Here is a 22315-nt window from a genome sequence, read left to right on the forward strand (position 1 = left end):
TTCCTCCCTTCTTCTAGTCCCTGCCAATCACCACTCTACTTCTTATCTCCATGAATTTTACTACTATTGATACCTCATATAAGTGGAATTATACAATATTTGTTGTTTTGGGACTGTCCCATTTAGCATATTTTCATCCACATTATACATGTGTAAGAATTTCATTTTTAAGGCTGAATAATATTCTGTTATGTTCATACCACATTTGTTTATCCATTCACCTACTGATGGGTACTCGGGTTACTTACACTTTTTATTTATTGTCAGTATTGCTGCTGTAAACATGAGTGTTCATAGAAATATCTGTTTGATTCCCTGACTTATATTACTTAGTTTCCATAGCTTCTTTCACAATTAAACTGTATTTATTGATTCACCTCTTTATTTTACTCTTCACTGGAGAGTAACCTATATGACAACAGAGACTACTTCACAACCATGTTCCTAGTCCCTAAAACATTGTAAGTTCTCAGTAAATATTTATTGTATAAAATAAAAGGATCAGTCTTCTAAAAGTCTGTGTTTTATAATTACAGTTGACCCTTGAACAATGCAGGGGTTATAGACACTGTTATGCCCAGATTTCAAGATCCCCAATAGACCAACAGGAAGCCAGCCGAGTCCGATGCAAAAGCAGAGAGTCTTTATTATTATTACAGACCCGGGTCTGGCTCCCAGCTTCCACCGACACAACGGCGAGACGAGAGTGCCAGCCCTGTGAGGAAAAGGGTTTTAATAGGGGGGTGGAGTGAGGGGAGGAGAGATGACTGTGGGCCCTGCTGATTGGCCAGGTGCAAGTCGGGTCTTGTTACACAGGATGTGGTTATATCTATGGCGCGCACGTCCCTTGATTGTCATTGGTTAGTTTAAAGAAATCCTGGGCGTGGCTAGCAGAGGCTTGGGCTTCTGGGAAGAAGCCTGGCCGAGCACATGGCTGCTAGGGTAAGATGGAGGGCGTAGCCCTTGCCCTTTCAGGCACCAACCCTCTGTGCAGTCAAAAATCTGTGGATGCTCAAGTTCCCTATATAAAATGATATAGATCAGTGCATACAGTCAGCTCTTCACATCCACAGACTCCTAACCAAAAACTGAAAACAGTACAGGTATTATATATAAATGGACACCCATACTTCAAACCTGTGTTTTTCAAGGACACTGATTTTTTTACCCAAATATCACTCACTATGAAGCAGCCCCACTGATAGCTAAATTTTAGATAACTAGACTTAAGTAATAAATCCAGAACTTCTGGGGTTTGCATAAATCATTCCATATGAGAGTATATAAGAAGCAAAGACAAGATCTATGCCAGGGTTCATGTTCCAGCATCAAGAAGGGTTCAGAAATCTGGAAAAGGGGCTGCGCGTAGATGACATAGGAATCCAGAGACTAATAAAGAGTCCAGAGACGAGATACAATTTTGAAAGGCATTGGGGGTCAGAGGACCTTCAGCTAAAGGAACTGAAGAGTGCCTCCTTGTCTAGAACCCTTGCTTTTATTAACACAATTTGTCCTAAGGCAAGGTGGAGATAATACACTTCAAAGGGTAAGGTTTCAAAGGGTACAGAAGCATTGTCAGAATGGGGGAATTAGCCTACGGCTGTTCAAGTTCTTGGCCAGTAGGAGGCAATAACATGTAGATTAAGATGCCCTTTAACTGTCTGGCAGCCACAATCAGTTTCCTATTCAGGTTTGGGGAAATGCCTTTAGCCATTCCCAACAGGTGACTACATGTGTGACTCAACCCTGTTGAGTCCCCAAGTCTCATCAACCTTTTGATGAAACTCTTAAAATTATGACATGCTGGAATTGGTCTCCGGCAAAGATCACCTGGGCTGTCACCTATGTGTCTGTTTCCTTCCTAGTTATGGAAAGGTGGTAGTCACTGGAAGAGACTAGGGAAATAATCTAAAGGTTGCCTTATAAAATGTTCATGGAAGCTTTTTTTAACACCTGGAGCTCTGCCAGACTTCCATGGCATTGGGAGTAAAACATGTTCAACAAAACCTAAGGTTCCTCTGACCAAATGGTCTCTATGTTTGCAGTGCACGACTCTGGCTCTGTGTGGAAGGACACATACCTCGTAAAGAGTTCACACCTTTTCTTCCTGAAAAGATTTGCTAGCATCTTCACTGATAAACTCCACTTAGATTTCAGAGCAACCTTCCTGCTGAGTCACTGGGCTCTCCTGCCCAGTCTCTCTCCCAGGGTGCCCCCGTGTCCTGCCCATGGTCTTGCATATTCACACTTGTTCCTTTGAGGATCTCAGCCATCTTCCAGGCCTCAAAGCTAAATATGTCTATAACCTTTCAATTTTTACCTTCAGTACAGACCACAAACTGCAGACTCTACTGAAATTTCAAACAAACATCTCCATACTTTTCACCGTGGTACAATATACATAACCTAAAATTTACCATTTTAACTATTTTTAAGTGTATGGTTCCATGCTTTAAGTACATTTACATTGTTGTGCAACCATCATGACCATCCATCTCCAGATATTTTTCATCTTCCCCAAACAAAACTTGGTACCTATTAAATACTAACTCCCCATTCTCCTTCCTCCCATCTCCTGGTAATCTATGTTAACTTCTGTGTCTAATGAATTTGACTGCTGTAGTTATCTAATGTAAGTGGAACCTTATATTTCTCAATTTGGAATGTCTCAATTTGAACATTTCAAAACCTGAACTTCTAATGTTTCCTTTCCTTCCAAATTTGCTCCACTCATAGCCCTCTCTGTCTCAATGGATGCAATTGCATTCTTCAGTTGTTCAGGTCTCCAACCCTAGAGACATTCTTGGTTTCTCTCTTTCTCTCACATCCACATCCTCCTGCTTCTACCTTTAAAATGTAGCCTAACTGACTGCTTCCCAACCCTTACACTATTATCCCCACCTTGGCCCTAGCTACCTACATCACACCAGGATAGCATAAGTCAGCTCCAAGTAGGCTGCCTCACACCCTACAATCCATGCTCAACCCAGCAGCCATAATTATTTTTAAAATCCTAGGTTAGATCATGCCATGTGTCTGCCCAAACCACACTGTTGGTCCGCACACCGAAGGGTCTTGGGTTCAATTCTGAGACAAACGCAGGTACCAGGGTTGCAGGTGCAATCCTGGCCCCAGTAGGGTGTGTGCAGGAGGCAACCAATTGATGTATCTCCCTCACATCAATGATTTTCTCTCTTTTTCCTCTCCCTCCCTCACTGCCTCCCTCTCTCCCTTCCACTCTCTAAAAATCAAGGAAAAAATATTCTCAGGCGAGGATTAACAAAAAATAAATAAACCCCTGCAGTGAGTCCTCAGTCACTCAGATGCCTGTCTTCCTCTTAGCTGCTATGCACCCCCATGGCTCTGCTGCAGCCACATTGCCTCAGACAAACTCCCACCTCAGGGTCTTGGTATTAACCTCACCCTCTGCCTGGGGCGCTGTTTCTCCAGATGTGCACTCACTTAAATCATCCACCATCTTCACAAAAGTAACTTTCTCAATGAGGTTTATAAAGACCACTGGTTTTAATATGACAGCCTGCTCCTTCCCATACCCCTGATTCTCTTGATCCTGTGGCAGTTGAGCCTAAAGTAATGACTGACAGATAGTAAATAATCAGTAAAAATAGGTTAGACAAGTTGAATAAAAATGTGATTCTGAAGCGGCTGCCAGTAACATTGACTCCTCATCACAGATTGCCCAACGTGGAAAGAAGACATGCCTGTGCTGATCAGAATTTTTTTTTTTTACACATAGGAGCTTAAATAAATCTAGTTTCTATTAAGTAGTGAAGCTACCAGTAGTGAGAGCAGCGGTTCCCCAGTCTAAGAAAATAAAGCTGATCATCTGAAAGGAAATCCTCGCAGTGTTTGAGCCCCTATGTGCCGTTGTGCCAGTGCACAGCTGAGCCAAGGATTCATGCACAAGCAACTTTATTGGAAGAAGCAAGGAACACGGAACATGAGTTAGGCAGAGGAGATGTGATACAGGGTAGAAAATACAGCCAATAAAATTTACCGTGTGTCATTTCCCACAGCGAGTAAGCTGAGTTTTCATCCTGAAAGGAAATTCTGGAAAGTGGCACAAGATTCAAACTTCAGAATTATCTCAGCTAAGGTGTGAAGGATAATGTTACACCCCACGTCTCTCCATCAAGAGCTGTCCCTGGGGGCATGATTCCCTGTCACCTCTGCCACCATGTATTGGGAAAAGTAAGTTCCACCTGGCGCTGACCATGGCAGTCAGGCTGGTGTGCGATGCCAATACTGAGAGGGTCTCAGAAAACATGGGAGCAGTGCTGACGAATTTTAACAGCTCTTACGACTTCACCCTTCACTGCGAACACAATTCTGTCAACACTCTTCTCAACAGTCCACAACGTGTAACTGCTATTCCTGATGGCACCTCCAGAGAGCACCCTCCCCCAAAGATAAACCACTTGACTCAAGTCTTATTCTAGTGTATTCATTATTACATGTTTTAGGATCTTGGGGTATCTTAAAACTACAATGATGTGAAATAAAGATACAGTAAAAGAGAGTGAAGAAGAAAGGAAGAAAGGGGGGAAAAAGGAAGGAAGAAAAAAGGCAAAGAGTGGAGCAACATCTAAGAGTTATCTATGCAATATATTAAAATGAATCACCTGAACAAACTGGCTTTCAAATCTAGCTTCCTATTCTTGAAGTTGAAAATCTCAGCACTGTTACAGGAAAGTTGTGCTAGCTCAGGACTGTGGGTTCAGTGTCAGGTTAGAGTCCCTCTCAATCTCAACCTCTTTCTCTGAAAAATGGAGTAAATGAGGTAAAATAGCTCAAAGAAATGTTGTCATAACCACATAAAATTATACATGTAAAGCAGTGATTTTCAACCTTTTTCATCTTATGGCACATAAATTACTAAAATTCTGTGGCACACCAAAAATGTATTTCTTGCTGTTCTGTCAAAAAAAAAAAAACAGGTATAATTTCTATTCATTCACACAGGACAGCATTGTTGGTTTTGGCTGTTGTCATCTTTTTTAATATATCCTTTTATTTCAGAGAGAGAGAGAGAGAGAGAGAGAGAGAGAGAGAGAGAGAGAGAAACACTAATGATGCGAAATAATCATTGATTGGCTGCCTCCTACACACCCCCACCGGGGATTGAGCCCACAACCTGGGCATGTGCCCTGACTGGGAATTGAACTGTGACCTCCTGGTTCATAGGTCAGTGCTCAACCACTGAGCACGCCAATCAGGTGTTGTCATTTTTTAAATTTGACAACCTAAAGGAAAAGAGGTCAGTGCGTCTGACTAAATAGTCAGGTACTGCAAGTTTTAAAAATTTTTGCAGTTGAAAATCACAGATGTAAAGCAACAAGCGGAGTCTTGATATGGTAAGCAATTTTTATGATTAGTGTGTGATTTTTGTTCCATTTCTTCCAGAGAAAAATAAACACACAACCAAACTAAGGTGAAGAATATCAACATTTGAGAGGATAATTTGGGGGAGGGGACCATGTCAGCACTTCATATAAGGGCTTTAAATCTAATGTTAGAAATCTCAGGAATGGCTGTAAGAAAGATAAAAACTCAATGGGCTGCAAATAGAGAAAAAAAGACAAAAAGAGTTACTGAAGGAAACAAAAACAAAATAAACAAATCAACAAAATAGAAACAGACTCAGAGAACAGACTAGTGTTTGTCAGGAGAGAGGGAGTTGGGGGACTGGGTGAAAAAGGTGAAGGGAGTAAGAATACAAATTAATAGTTACAAAGTACTCATGGGATATAAAGTACAGCATAGGGAATATAGTCAATAACATTGCAATAAATATATGTGGTGCCAGGTGCGTACTAGAAATATTGGGGGAAAACACTTTGTAAAGTATATAATTGCCTAACTGCTATGCTGTATACCTGAAACTAATACAAAATAATACTGATGTAAACTGTAATTGAAAATTAAATTTAAAAAGAAAAGAAAAAGAAAGTCATCGGAGCTTTGAGAATAGAAGAAGTGAAGCATGTGTTTCAGGAAAGGAAAAGAATCAGATTTAAATCCATGACATTGGCCTTTGGGGACTTCAGTGTTTACTTAGTTCTGAGGCAAGTGACCCATCACAGACAAGGGGCTCCTTGCCTAAGGAGCCTACCCAAGGCCCCCTTCACATCCTTGTTCCTCAGGCTGTAGATAAAGGGGTTCAGCATGGGGGTGACTATGGTGTACATGACTGAGGCAACTGAGTTGTAATGGGTAGAATGGGTCACAGCAGAACTGAGGTAGACCCCCAGGCTTGTCCCATAGTACAAGGATACCACAGAGAGGTGAGACCCACAGGTGGAAAATGCTTTATATTTTCCCTCTGCAGAGGACATTCTCATTAAAGAGGAGACAATCTTAGAATAAGAAAAGAGAACTCCAGTAAAAGGAAACACACCCAGTAAGGCAGTAGTCACATACAAGAAAATGTCATTGATGAGGGTGTCAGAGCAGGCCACCTTGAGAATCTGAGTCAGTTCACAGAAGAAATGTGGAATTTCAGTACCTACACAGAAGGACAACAGCCTCATCAGTAGAATATGAGTGAGGGAGACCCAGAAAATGATGAACCAACACAACAGAACCAGGAAGCCACAGAGCCAGGGGTTCATGATGACCAGGTAGTGCAGGGGATGGCAGATGGCCACATACCGATCATAGGCCATCACAGTCAGAAGGAAACCATCCAACCCAGCAAAAATCATGAAAAAATACGCCTGAATGAAGCATCCAATATAGGAGATGGCTTTGCTCTGTGTCTGGATGTTCAGCAGCATCTTTGGGATAATGGTGGAGGTGAAACAGATGCCAATAGAGGACAGGTTGGAGAGGAAGAAGTACATGGGCGTGTGCAGGTGGGAGTCAGAGCTGATAGCCAGGATGATGAGAAGGTTCCCAAGTATAGTGACCAGGTACATGGACAGTAACACACCAAAGAGGAAGGACTGTAGTTCAGGATCCTCTGAGAGACCCAGGAGCAGAAATTCTGATATTTCTGTGTAGTTTCCTGCTTCCATGTAGCTGGTGTGTCTGCTGGAGAAAGAGGCCAAATAAATGTTTAGAGAACTACCAACTGGAACATCAGCTAGTGGTCATCTTTAGATTCCACCTTTGTGAGGACATCCTTCTAATGACTACGATTCATTCAGACAAACGGTAGCCATTTTCATTTTAAATGTAATCGTTTAGCCCAGGGGTGGGCAACCTTTTTGTGAGTGCGTGCCAAAACCAGCAAAATCTCTGACTCAAAATTCTTCTGCGTGACAACTCTAATTTTTTGAGAACATGTTACACCTACTTGATATTTCTTAAGGTGTACGTATGTGAAGAACCTTGAAGAAATAATAAAATTCATTCGAGTGACAAAAACACAGTATATGATGATGAAAAATACATTTATTTTTTAATGTATACATGTACACTGATAGTCCGACAGAAAACTTTAGGACTCCGTTTGATATTATCAGTGGGACTTTTGCTGCTGCATCACTGATGACAGAGATTTTACATCAGGTTTATATTTTGCTGGAAACCTGTCCATCCTTGTTGCTTGACACAGTCGCTGCAGGGAAGAAACATCTGCACAGCATATGTTTCAAGGGACCCGGCGTATATGGCATACTGTTCTTAATATGTTTGCTCCCCTTCTTAGCACTATGTGTTCTAACCAGGGCCACCTCCCCAAGAAAGGTTGTTTCCCCAGGTGGGGATATTTCCCTGGAGTTAGGAATTAATGGGACTAAGGAAGGGAATGAATCAGTAAAACCCCCTAGTGTTACAGAAATACCATGTACTACTTATAAAGAACTTGGACTAAGACTGTTGGCAATAAATTTGGGACTTGCTGGGCCCACATCCCCAGGGGTCTGCCCACCAGGGAAAGCACCGAAGCCTTTACCCCTGGAGACCCACCGACACAGGGCAGTCCCAGGGAAGGCAAGCAGCGGGGCTGGGAGGACATAACCTTTACTGGGTAGGATAATCTCCTTTAGTCACTTCCTTGTAGCTTATCTGTAGAGCTGTAGAATAGTGACCTTGGAATAGCCCTTATAATGGAACACAGTAGGATAATCCTATCCTGTCCCTGGGGGCATGATTCCCTGTCACCTCTGCCACATGTATTGGGAAAAGTAAGTTCCACCTGGCGCTGACCATGGCAGTCAGGCTGGTGTGCGATGCCAATACTGAGAGAGTCTCAGAAAACATGGGAGCAGTGCTGACGAATTTTAACAGCTCTTACGACTTCACCCTTCACTTCAAACACAATTCTGTCAACACTCTTCTCAACAGTCCACAACGTGTAACTACTATTCCTGATGGCACCTCCAGAGAGTACCCTCCCCCAAAGATAAACCACTTGACACAGTAAAGAGGAATCATAACCATAATGGCAATAGAAAATGCATTTGAGAAAACATAACAGCCATTCCTGTGTTAGCAGCCAGGACAGAGCCTCTCACAAGGAGAGGAAACTGAGGACAATTTCTTAGCCCAGTAAAGAATAATTGTTCTTAAACTGCAGCAAACAATATATTCTACAGAAAAACACTAAAATATTTGAGTTACATTCATGAATTTAACTCAGACCAAGGCAGTCTCCTCCAGCATCAACCACTCCTGAATCAATAATCTCCAACATCAACCATTCCAATGTCAACGGTCTCCTGAATATTCCAAGAGATAGGTAAAACAAGGAAAATAAATTAGTCTGAGGACTGAAGGTCAGAAACAACTACATCATTTAGAGAAAATATTGTGGGCACTAAACAATGAGAATAAAAACTATTAAGTGCTATGAGTAAGTCCACTCTGCTGCAAAACAAGTTAGGGACTATAAGAGAAAAATCCAGTCACATGAGGAACAGCACAAACAATACCTCGTGCACAGCAGATCTCCATGAATAGTTAATAAATAAATAATTGGACACAGAATATCCAAGAAGAGCCTACAATGATGGGAAAGAGTTGGAGATCCTCTGGGAAATAACTCTTATTGGAGAGAAGCTCTAGATTCCAAAAAAGAGAGAGAAGGAAACAGAATAAGAGCTGGAAAAGACTAGTTTCAGTAGAAACTAAAGTACCTTAAAGCCACAGGGACTTCACCTTCGTAGACTTTCCTAGTTTCATTATTCTTGAGTAAAGCCCAATACTCACTCTCTCTCCTCTTTTTCTTCTGACTCAGCAGCCCTCACTTGGACACGAGGACCCTCTCTAAGGGTATCACTGAAGCTCTCTGTTCTCTGAGGTCTGTCCCAGGAAAGTCAATTTGGGTTTTCACATAGGCTGGGTCAAGTAATTATAGGAGATGGGCCATAGGGACATGTTATTATCATCTCAAGGGGTGAATTCTCAAAGCTCCTTATTAAAAAAATTATTCTATTGACTTTACTTTCTCCAAACAACATAGCTCCATTGAGGCACAAAGATAGCAGAATGGAAAAATTTCAGCCAGTATTGTGTCTGCTGAGGCAACAGTGGGGACAGACGGTATTTTCTCCAGGAGGGATTTTCTTTTCTTGGTTCAACTTAAAAGTGACAAGGTGTCCCCTAAGGAATGTTTAATTTCCTCAGAAACCAACTTTCTATGATGTTCTTGCCTTGAAGAATCAGAGATTTTAAGAGTCACTTGGTGTTCACAGTGTCGTGCAGAGAAAGAGGTCCTTTCTGAAAAGTGGTTAATAGTTTAGAGAACGGCAATTTTCACCTTGTTTTATACATTACAATCAAAAGAACCCTTTCACATTGGGTTCTGTGGAAAGAACTAACAAAATGGGGACTGAAAAACTTCCCTTAACATTTGCTAGTGGCATGGAAGCCTTTGATGATATTGGGGGGGGGGAGCCCCATTTATTACCTCTACATCCAGGAGTAGGGGCAGAAATAACTCAGCTGAAGTGGGTGGAACAGTGAGTATTGGGGAAATATAGGTTCCAAACATAAATCACCTATACATTTGTCAGCAAAGGGAAGAACAGAGGTAAAACACAGCCTAAAGGAAGTATGAAGTGTGGGAGAGTTCAAAAGTTTTAATAGACAATATGGGACCATATCAATATGTAATTTCAAGGCAGAAGATCATATTTAGTGCAGGTATTAGAATACACAGGAAGTCTGGCCACATAATTCAGGATAAAGCATTCACCCTCAATCAATGACAATGATCATGTGTTAAGCCCAGATTTCAAGATCCCCAAAAGACCACCAGGGAGCGCCATGTCTGATGCAAAAGCAGATAGAGTCTTTATTCAAGCTAGCTCGGCTCCCCGACCACACTCGCCGATGCAGTGACAAGCGGCTGAGAGAGAGCTAGCCCTGTGGGAGGAAGGGTTTTATAGGGGGGTTGGAGTAAGAGAAGGAGAGAGGACTGTGGGCCCTGCCGATTGGCCAGGTGCAAGTTGGGGTCTTGTTACACAGGATGTAGTTGTGTCTATGGCACGCACTTCCCTTGATTGTCATTGGTTAGTTTAAAGAGCAGAGGCTTGGGCTTCCGGGAAGAAGCTCCTTGCCGAGCACATGGCTAATGGCCGCTGCCCAAATATGGAGGATCTGGGGTAAGATGGAGGGCGTAGCCCTTGCCCTCTCACATGTGCTGTAGCTTCAAGTTTATAGAAATCCTGGGTCTAGGAATCAAGGATTGGAAGTAGAATCAGCCCCTTGGAGAGCATTCATGTTGGTTCCCCTGTGGTTGAGCCCATCCTGAGTGAGGCCTGCAGAAAGGGGGTGCCCTGGGGTACAGGAGGGCATTGAAGAACAGGTTTGGTCTCAGTCTTCCAGAGGCCTGCCCCTACCCCCCGTCCCCTCCACTTGTAGACAGCCAGTCTCTCAGTCTCCCATGCTGAGTTGAGTTGGGAAGTACGGTAAGGATGTGTCTGTGAGGTGTTTTCATCCTCTGTACTCCCCTCGGCAGAAACCTTTAGTCACCTTTGTGAGTTCTCTCCAGAAGGAAAAGAATGTCCACTGTGTGAGGCACACTGCTCACCCCCCAGGCCACCAGTTCTCACGGACCTGGAGGGAGTTCTGCTGAACATAGAGGGGAAACTGATCGCAGCCTCTACTTTGTCTGCATAAGAAAGTTCTCATTTGAGAATACTGTCATCTGAAAATTTGGCTTTACCTTTACCTGGTCTTTATTTTTTTATATACAGGTAGAAAGATCAAATACTTTCTTAGGTGCCAAAGGCATATTTCTGTATATTATAAACCAAGTTAATATCAGACTGTAATAAAAATAAAAGCATTTATTTGAGCCAAAGGAGTTGTAGCCCAGGAGGCACTGATTTAGTAACTGAAGTTGTGCTCCACCAAAACAAAGAGGAGGCTGTCTTTTATAGAGAAAGTTCCTGCCCGTGTTCCCAATTTTATGTCAGGAAAGTTTACAAATTGTACAGTTCTGATTGGTCCAAATCGTGCTTTGATTGGTTGGTATAGATGCAAATGAGGATACAATTGGTGTAGTTCTGACTGGACGGGACAGGTCTCAATCCATGGGTAATGGTAAAAGGAGATATGTGCCAGTGGATCAAAGTTACCTGGTGCACAACTTCAACGTGAAGAGTATGTCCTCCATGATTGAACACAAATACAAAAGCTGAGCCTGCTCTCCTCACCTCTAATGAACAAAATTCTGTCCTGCCTCAAGGCTCTTCTCCTAAAGGGAAGCCTTTCAGCTGTTATATCCTGTGGAAAGACACACTGCTTAGTAGCAGCAATTTCCTTTGTAAAGTCCCCCTTCCCAGGGACCCACTTATGTGAGAAGTAGCAGAGGAGTCAAGGAAAGAGAAAAGGTGGGAAGAATGGCCTGTGAGACAGGCAGGTTTGGTCTGAGAGTGAAGAAAGGGCCGAGCTGCACTGACTGCAGTCGCCACCAAAAGACCAAGGGACAATTCCCAAGGCACCTTCAATGGATGGCACTACTGGAGGCAGAGGGAGGCAAGATAAAACTCATCTGGGTGGAATAGGACAATGTGAAGTCTATATGATGCAGGCAAAGCTGGAGAATAGTGGGAGAGCACGCGTGCCACCATCATTACTACGTTTTGTTCACAGCGAGGCCATCATGCAGTCTCCACTGCTGTGTCCTCTGGAGGAGGCAGCCAATTTTTATCTCAGGAGTGCGCTCTCCCTTCATTGTTTTTGATTACACCAAGCACTTCCCCACAGGACATCCACATCCCTGTCAGATATAGCCTCTAGCAAGGGAGGCTCTCCCACACTGCCTGGGGTAAGGCAGCCTTCCATTTCTTGGTCTGGAAAGTGGGTACCTAGGGGCTTGTTATTCTGTTATAATTGGCACACATGGATTTTCACACTATTTTCTGTATGTATGCTGTTAATTATAAATCTTTAAGATGAGAAAACTCACAGAACAGCAGCATAGAAATAGGGTAGCAGAAACAAAAGCACTGCCTTTGTAATAGAATCATTTAACCTGTAGCTGATGTTCCAGATTGGACTTTTAAATCCTGTTAAAATGTTCACGATCAAAGTAACTAAAGCAAAAAAGTTGGAAATGAAACTAGTAAAAAATAATATTGAATGATGTGTGGTCGACAGAACAATAGTCTCCAAAGGGTATCTACGGCCTGATTCTGGGGCCTGTAAAGGTGTATTAACCACATCTTTAATTTTCTCTATTCTGATGCTTTGATAAATTGGTGACTTGCTGACATTGGAGGGTTAACCAACTCTTAGAGACAGTTACAGAAAACTCACCCAAGAACACCCCTTGAACATGCAAACCAAACAATCCAGAGCCAATAACCCAACCCCCTTCCTTTTCGGGGCTCCCAAACTCCAAGCATCAACCTGCATTAATCATCCCAGAGTCAGGGACCATCCAGGGACAGCCCCTGTGCCCAAGAGCCTGTTGAAATGACTTGAACTAGAGAATCCTAAACCTGCTTACCCTGCCTCACCTATTCCTTCTATGGCCACCTGCCCTTCCTTGCTCACACGGCCTCCAAACCAGCCCTGCTGCTTCCCTACGGAGACCCCACTGCATGGCCCGCTGTGCCTCCTGTTTCTATGGAACCGTATGATAAACTTCTTCCCTCATGGCAGTCATTTCCAGGTGTGTTTGCTTTATCATACCTGATTAAGACAAATCCCAGGACCCCTTAAAACAATACCAGGCAAAGGGAAATTAAGGTTGTACAGCAGCTGACTTTAAAACAAGGAGAGTGTCTTGGGTTATGCAGCGAGGCCCAATGCAGTTTCAAGGGTCCTTAAAAGTAGAAGAAGGTTGACATGGCAGTATGGGAAGGACTTTGATTGATGTTGCTGGCTTTGACGATAAAAATATGAATGAGACAAGAGGGATCAAGGAGCTGGAAAAAGCAAGTAAGCAATTGCCCCTAAACATAGTCCTATTGACATCTTGATTTTAGCTCAGTGAGACCTTTTTGAGACTTCTGGTGTCCAAAATTATAAGATACTAAGTTTTCTTCTGCCAGGGTTCTTGTTCCGGCATTAAGAAGGGTTCAATCTGGAGAAGGGGTTGTGTGTAATTTAATAAAGAGTCCAGAGATGAAGCATAATTTTGAAAGGCATTTGGGGGTCAGATGAGCCTAGCTAAAGAAACTAAGATCTCGTCTCAGGACCCCATGCTTTTTATTAACACAAATTGTCCTGAGGCGAGGCAGAGATATACACTTCAAAGGGTCAGGTTTCCTATATAGAAGCATTGTCAGAGTGGAAGAATTTGCCTTCGGCTGTTCAGGTGTTTGGCCAGTAGGAGGCAATAACATGTAGATTAAGATGCCCTAAGCTGTCTGGCAGCAAGCAATCCTGCCAGACATTTCCTTTTCAGGTTTGGGGAAATGCCCTCAGCCACTCCAAATTCAGCCCTGCTGTCATGCTGGAATTGACTTCTGGCATTCTTCTTTTATGTCATTAACTTTGCAGAAATTTATTAAAGTAACAATAGACATCCATTACTCAATGTAAAGCTAGAATATTGGGGTAAAGACTTTAAGGTCAGAGAGGAGTAGCTATCTTTACTGTGATGTTTAGTGAGAGCTTTGCACACTCTGTTCCACACAGTTAGCTTTTGAAAATGTCCCCAATGATATTTATGATCAAATCCCAGTCATGGGCACCAACTTTAATTCTTTTCCTATTTCACAGGCCACTACTTCTCAATCCATTTGCGACTTCCTCCCATGACCCCATCTGCTAAAATTAGAATTTCCCTGGGGCTTGCAATCCTCAAGTGAAATCATCTAATGGTTTTAAATGCCATCTATACACCGAAGACTCTCGAATGTAAGTGCTCAGCCTGATAAGGAGGTGGTTTTTCTCATGTACCAAGAAGTCTAGAAATAGGCAGTCCAATCACTTGAGCAGATACCATTGCAGGGAAGGTGACCCTGTGGTGTGTGTGTGTGTGTTTTATTGTTTTTTTCCTTTATTGATTAAGGTATTACAAATGTGTCCTTAGCCCCCGATTGTTCCGCCATCCCCGCACTCAGACCCTGTTTTTTAACCAAACCAATTTGTCTGTGGTTTCTGTCCCTATAGCCCAAAATTTACCATCCAAACTCCAGAATGTATCCCATTTAGCAGTAGGATGGAGTTGGGTAAAGGGCAATAAAAAGAAGTACCCCCCAAAAATTATAAAATGCCCCTACATCACCAATTAAATGTCCAAATATTTCATAGTTCAATGAAGACATACTATAAATGAGGAAGTCCCTAAAAGTTATACCATAATGAAAACACCAGTACAGTATACGAAATGAGTATAATATAGCAGACATTCTACTTAAGAGTGTTTTTTAAAAGCAATTAAACTTTATAATACAAAACCACCAGAGAATTAAGGACCTGGGTGCTTTCCTTGAGAATCAGACACACAGAAAGACAGTCTCATTTTCTTTTCTTTTTTTAATAGATTTTTATTGATTTCAGAGAGTAAGGGAGAGGGAGAGATAGGTAAAAACATCAATGATGAGAATCATTGATCGGCTGCCTCCTGCACACCCCAAACTGGAGATCGGTCCTGCAACCTGGGCATATGCCCTTACTTGGAATTGAAAGAATGTTACAAACTGCACAGGCCCAGCTGCCAGGCCTAGCTGCCTGTTTTATCTCAACTCCCTAGGCTTCCCCCACTAGAGATAGGAACAGAGAGAATGACGCCCTCCCTAAGGCTGTTTCAGGAGATAGCCCCAACAAAGGGCAGGCTGAGTAAACCGGGCTTCAGTCAACCTTGAGATAAACAGGTTGTAAAAACACCAGGCAGGAATGCCCTATCCCTATCAAGACACAAACCAGACCCTTTGGAATTTCTTTGTTCTCCTCTCCTGCATGCAACCCTCCCTAATGTATGATTTTTGCATATAAATAGCTGAAAGACCCCTTGCTGGGCGCCCAACTCCTCTGCTCCTGCATGAGTACCAGTTGAGCCCCAGCGCGCTGGAATAAAGCCTCTTGCGGTTTGCATCAAGTGACGTCTCCTGCGGTTGATTGGGGTCGCCGTCGATCTGTGTGACAGAGTGGGGGTCCCTCTTGGGGGGGTCTCACAGAATCAAACCGTGACATCCTGATTCATGAGTCAACTATCAACTACTGAGCCACACCAGCCTGGCAACAATCTCATTTTCATGTCATTTATTTCAACTTCTCCTCCAGGAAGATTTCTGTTGTGTACAATATGAATGGTACCTGAGAGCTTCCTAAAATTCCTCACATTCATAGCTTATCCCTCCAAGGAGTATTTTCCAAGTTTCTAAAGCAGCGGTTCTCAACTTGTGGGGCGCGACCCCTTTGGCGGTCGAACAACCCTTTCACAGGGGTCGCCTAAGACCATCCTGCATATCAGATATTTACATGACGATTCATAACAGTAGCAACATTATAGTTATGAAGTAGCAACGAAAATAATTTTATGGTTGGGTCACAACATGAGGAACTGTATTTAAAGGGCCAGAAGGTTGAGAACCACTGCAAAGGGATGTGTATGTACTAAAAGACATTCCCACACTTTCATATTCATGTAGCTTCTTTCCGGGGTACATTCTCACATGTGGTGTAAAATAGATACACCATTTCCCATGTACCAAACAATCACAATTTCTCTCTAGAGTGAATTATCATGTTACTAAAGGTTGAAAGCCAACACACCTACACTCACACATACACACAAAGTTCTTCCTATATTCTAACATTCGTAACATTTTCTGCCTCTGTGAGATTACCAAAGAATATTAACATACTAGAGGCCTGATGCACAAAATTCATGCAAGAGTAGGCCTTCCTTCCCCCGGCTGCCGGCACTGGCTTCCCTCTGGCACCTGGGACCTGGGCTTCCCTCACAGCTCTGGCTTCATCCAGAAGGTCATCCAGAAGGATGTCCAGTCTAATTAGCATATTACCCTTTTATTATTATAGATAAGACAAAAACAAAACTTTCCCACATATACTACCTTCATAAGGTTTCCCTTCACTGCATATTATGACTTACTCATTAACAACTAGACAATTTTTAATATTTCTTACATTTGTGAGACTTCTTGCACACTAAAGCATTCAGAAATCTCTAAAGGCTTTCCCAGATGTCCATATAAAGGGCTTCTCTCCACTGTATTTTGGGGGTTTTTTAAATCCTCACCTGAGGATATTTTTTCCAATGATTTCTAGAGAGAGCAGAGGGAGGAAGGGGAGAGAGAAAAACATGACGTGAGACACATTGATTGGTTGCCTCCTGCATGCGCCCCGACCAAGGTTGGGGAACATGCAACCAAGGTATGTGCCTTTGGCCAGGAATTGAGCCTGTGACCCTTCGGACCGCAGGCCCATGAAGCCAGGGACTATGTCTGTCTTTTTAATCACAGTATTCCCATTTGACAGTAAAGGTACTTAAGAAACTTTCACTTCATAAAGGACTCAGTAAAGAATGCCAGCCTTACCTAGAGTAATGAGATTCTTATAATTCTCCAATATCACGTCTCTGTAGAGGTCTCTCTGCATTTGATCCACAGTTTGGCTCAAATAAACTCACAAAATTTTTTTTACAGGTTTGAATGTTTCTTACATTAACAGTTTGAAAAAATAAAATATTCAGTGCTTCTATTCACAGAGTTGTGCAACCATCACTACAATAAATTTTAGAACAATTTCATTACCCTCTACTCCTCATCTCAGCCTAAACTGCTACTAATCTATTTATTAACTCTATGGGTTTGTTTATTCTGAGCAGTTCATATAAGTTAAAGGAAAAAATACTACATGGCCTTTTGTGACTGGTTCTTTCATGTAGCATAAATTTTTCAAGGTTCATCTATGTTGTAGTGTGAATTAGTATTTTATTACTTTTATGTGATATCAGTTGATGGTCATTTGGGTTGTTTCCACTTTTTGGCCATTGTGATTAATGCTATAAAATATTCATGTTTTGGCTACGTTTAAAACAAATGTGTAAAATTGTGAGTTTGGTACACTACTCTGAATAATTCTGCCATGCACATTGGTGTGCAAATGTCTATTGAGGGGGCTGCCCCCTCTCCCATCGCACAACGCACATTGGTGGGAACCTGGTGCTAAACCATTCCTAGACGACATGCTTCTGGGCTCGTGTTTCTAGAGCAGTTCCCTCATTCTGATCTATTGAAAGCTGGCCCTCCGTACAAAGGGGAAAAATGTCTATTTGAGTCCCTGCTCTCAGTTTGATACATACCCCGAAGTGGAATTGCTGAATTATATGCTGATTCTCCGTGTAATTATTTGAAGAACAATTTTCCATAGTAGTCACACCATTTCACATTCCCACCAACAATGTACTAGAGTTCCAGTGCCGGAAGCTGGTCCATCCTTGCTGCTTGACACAGTCGCTGCAGGGAAGAAACATCTGCACAGCATATGTTTCAAGGGACCTGGCATATATGGCATACTGTTCTTAATATGTTTGCTCCCCTTCTTAGTGCTATGTGTTTTAACCAAGGTCGCCTCTCTGAGAAAGGTTGTTTCCCCAGGTGGGGATTTTTCTCTGGAGTTAGGGATTAACAGGACTAAGGAAGGGAATAAATCAGTAAAACCCCTTAACTAAGTGCCAGGCAGGTAGTTAATCACTTTAACTATGAACAATCACGCTTAAGCTACATAATCTTTACTTAGGATAATCTCCTTTAGTTACTTCCTTGTAGCTTAACAGAACAATAGAGTAGTGACCTTGGAATAGAGATAACAAACGCCCTAACCTTTGGAATAGAATGGATAGGATTAAAATCAAATGGTATAAATACAGATGTAACAGGAAAATAGAGAGAGAACCTGGCTAGAACCTGGCTAGAGAACCTGGAGAACCTGGCTAGAGAACCTCGCTGTGCTGATCAGCTGAACACTGTCTCCGTGTTATTCCTTCTTCGCGGACTCCATCCACACCTTTGGGAACCCCTGGACCTACTGGGGCTGGACCCCAACATTCCAGTTTCTTCACATCCTCACCAGCATGTGTTATTTTCTGTCTTTTGGATAATAGCTATCCTACTAGATGTGAAGTGACATCTCATTGTGGTTTTTATTTGCATTTCCATAATGATTAGTGATGAACATCTTTTCATGTTATTGGCCAGTGGTCAGCAAACTCATTAGTCAACAGAGCCAAATATCAACAGTACAATGATTGAAATTTCTTTTGAGAGCCAAATTTTTTAAACTTAAACTATATAGGTAGGTACATTGTTATTAACTTAATTAGGGTACTCCTAAACTGACCTTTGCTAAAAACGTCCTTAATCTGATTGAGGTACCTCCACTGAGGTTGACCCCTTCCAACTCTCCCATCCACACTCGTCTTGTGTACTTGTTTCAGATAGACGAGTGTGGATGGGAGAGTTGGAAGGGGTCGACCTCAGCGAACGTGCCTCAAAACAATTTACCTCCCTCTGCGCTTCGTATCCCGCAGCCCGCCTGCGCCACATCTCCTGTCGCCCAACCGACCAACACCCCCCACTTCTTCTAACACCACTTCTTCAAAATAGACTCGCCCAGGCCAAAAACTGACTTCTGTGCATGGGCCACGAAGCTTCAATCGCACTGTACGTGCGCACCCCCACGTGGTATTTTGTGGAAGAGCCACACTCAAGGGGCTAAAGAGCCACATGTGGCTCACGAGCCACGGTTTGCCAACCACTGTTATTGGCCATCTGTATATCTTCTTTGAAGACATGCCTACTGTATTCAAGTCCTTTGCCCATTTTTTAATTGGGTTTTGTTGTTGAGTTCTGAGAGTTCCATAAAGATTCTGGGTATTAATACCTTATCAGATATATGATTTGTAAATATTTCCCCCATTTTGTGGGTTGTATTTTTACTCTATTATTGTGTTGTGATGCACAAAAGTGTGTAATTTTAATAAGGTTTAGTTTATCTTATTTTGTTGCCTATGATTTTTTAAAAATATGTTTTTGATTTCAGAGAGAAGGGAGAGGGAGAGAAAGAAACATCAATGATGAGAATCATCAATTGGCTGCCACCAGCACGCCCCGCACTGGGGATGGAGCCCACAACCAGGGCATGTGCCCTGACCAGGAATTGAACAGAAGTTCATGGAGGATGTTTAACCAACTGAGCCACACTGGTCTAGCTCTGGTTTCTCTCTTGATCTAAAACTGGCTTCACCATACCTCACCCAAAGTAATTAAAATAACGAACAGCCCTGGCACATATCTGGGTTGCAGGTTCCATCCCTGCCCTGGTCCAGGCACATGTGTGAGGAAACCAATCCATTTATCTCTCTCACATTAATGTCTCTCCCCCCGCTCCATGCTCTCCCTTTTCCCTCCCTCCCTCTCTTCCTCTCTGTAAAAATCAGTGAAAAAATATTCTCCAGTGAGGATTAACAGAAAACTAAAAATAACTGGGAGAGTGAGCAGGGTTGTTTGGCCCCAAATGAGAAAGATGCTACTGGGCTGCCCTTGGTTTGCTCACTGGATTCACTAGATGTCATAGAAGGCTTGGAAGACACCATTGCCTGCTGGGGCAATTGCACTTTCACCTCTACTACGTGCTGTTTGACTTTGGTATCGGATAATGCTAGCTTTATAATATGAATTTGTGTTCTTTCCTCTTTAATTCTTGAGAGTTTGAGAAGGTCTGTTGTTAATTCTTCTTTAAATGTTTGGTAGAGTTCACCTGTGAAACCATCTGGTCCTGAGCTTTTCTTTGTTGGGAAATTTTTTGTTTTTCTTTTTGCTTTGTTTTTAATATATTTTTATTGATTTCAGAGAGGAGGGGAGAGGAGAGATAGAAACATCAATGATGAGAATCATTTATCGGCTGCTTCCTGCACACCCCCTATTAGGGATCGAACCTGCAACCCGGGCATGTGCCCTGACTTGAATCATACCATGACCTCCTGGTTCATGGGTCGTTTCTCAACCACTGAGCCATACCAGCCAGGCTGTTGGGAGGCTTTTGATTGCTCATTCAATCTGCATATTGTTGATCTGTTCAGAATTTCTATTTCTTCATGATTAAGTCTTGGTAGGCTATATGTTTCTAAAAATTTAAGCTTTTTTCTGGGTTGTCCAATTTGTGGCTCAATGGTTGAGCATCTATGAACCAGGAGGACACAGTTCAATTCCCAGGTGGGACACATGCCCGGACAGTGGGTTCAATCCCTAGTGTGAGGAGTGTAGGAGGCAGCCGATCAATGGTTCTCTCTCATCATTGATGTTTCTATCTCTCCCTCTCCCTTCCTCTCTGAAATCAATTAAAAATATATTTTTAAAAAAGAATATATGTATACAAAGTAAATTATATTTTAATATAGAGTTGAACTGCATGAGTCCACTTACACACAAATATTTTTAAAGATAACTTTATTAAAATATAATATACAAAAAACTGCAAATATTTAGGGTATACAATTTGATAGGTTTGGACATATGAAAACACCCACGAAACTATTACCATAATCAAGGTAATAGACATATCCAACACCTCCCAAAGTTTCCTCGTGTCTCTTTTGTGTCGGGGGGAGAAGACCACTTAACATGAGATTTACCCTCTTAAATTTTGAAATGGACAATCCTGTATTGTAAACTACAGGCACTATGTTGTACAGCAGAGCTCTAGAAAATACTCATCTAACATAACTAAACTTAATACCCATTGAACAATAACTCTCCAAATGCCCAACCTCTGGAAACCTTCTATTGTATCCTCTGCTTCTGCGTTTGAACATTTCAATAGTTTTTCAATAAATATATAGTCAGCTCTCTATATCCCCATTCCACATCTGCAGATTCAACCAAAACACCATTCTCAATCCATGGGCCAACTGTATGCACTGATCTTTGCCAATTTATATACAGACTTATGCATCTATGGACTTTGGTTATCTAGTGGGAGTCCTGGAACCAATCTCCTCCAGATGCTGAGGTACAACCGGAGTTAAGTTTTTGAGGAGTCCACAGTTATAAGAAATGTATCAGGCAATCTTGACCTAGATTTTGAACTTGCAAGATGGGTGTCAGTGCTACTAACATCCACATTGTTCAGTTGTATAGCATTTAGAAAAAAAATAATTTTAGGAAAAACATGAATATGGCATTCCTAGGAAGATATCTGACAATAAATGTGCCAAACCTTCATAGAAAAATATATAAAACTTTCATACTGAGATACATTAAAGAATGCCTAAATAAATGCAGATACTGAGTTGATGGCCTGAAAGATTTAGTAACATAAAGTTGTTGACTCTACCAGTACTGATCAATTAAATTCCAGATATACCAGAATGATTTTTTGTGGACCTCTGCAAGCTTACTGTTACATGCATATAAAGAAATAAAGGGCACAGCCCTGGCCAGTGGTGCTCAATGGTTAGAGTGTTGGCCCACCCACCGAAGGGTCGTGGGTTCAATTCCTGATTGGTCAAGGGCACATATCTGGTTTGCAGGTTTGATCCCCAGCCCTCTAGGGACTCATGCAGAAGGCAACCAATTGATTTGTCTCTCACATAGATGTTTCTCTCTCTCCCCACCCCACACCCGCCACTCCATCCCTTCTACTCTCCCTAAATGTCAATGGTAAAATACTCTCAGGTGAAAAATATCCTCGGGTGAGGATTAATGAAAAAATAATTAACTACAGACTAGTCAACTCAAGGGAAACAGTAGCAGCGTTGCAGAGGGGTACAGCTGGGCCTTAATCCCTGACCAGGGCCTACAGTTCAAGGGTCCCTGTGCAGCATAAAGCTTTGTTGGGAGAGGGGGAAACTGCTGAGTGAAGGTCATGACAGCAGAGAGGAGCAGAGGCACCTCATGGGGAACAAACTGACTTGTTGTCTGAA

At 42.3% G+C, this 22315-nt stretch overlaps 1 protein-coding gene across 1 annotated transcript; it reads right to left on the reverse strand.

Annotated features, from left to right (window-relative positions):
* Positions 1–5970: 5970 nt before the first annotated feature.
* On the reverse strand, positions 5971–7058 carry LOC308519568 (olfactory receptor 7D4-like). The gene has a single exon (XM_081091596.1). The coding sequence runs from the start codon at positions 7035–7037 to the stop codon at positions 6099–6101; it is 939 nt and encodes a 312-aa protein (XP_080947722.1). The 5' UTR covers positions 7038–7058; the 3' UTR covers positions 5971–6098.
* Positions 7059–22315: the final 15257 nt, after the last annotated feature.

The sequence above is a fragment of the Myotis nattereri genome (genome assembly GCF_964212035.1).
Source record: "Myotis nattereri genome assembly, chromosome: 5".
NCBI lineage: Eukaryota > Metazoa > Chordata > Mammalia > Chiroptera > Vespertilionidae > Myotis > Myotis nattereri.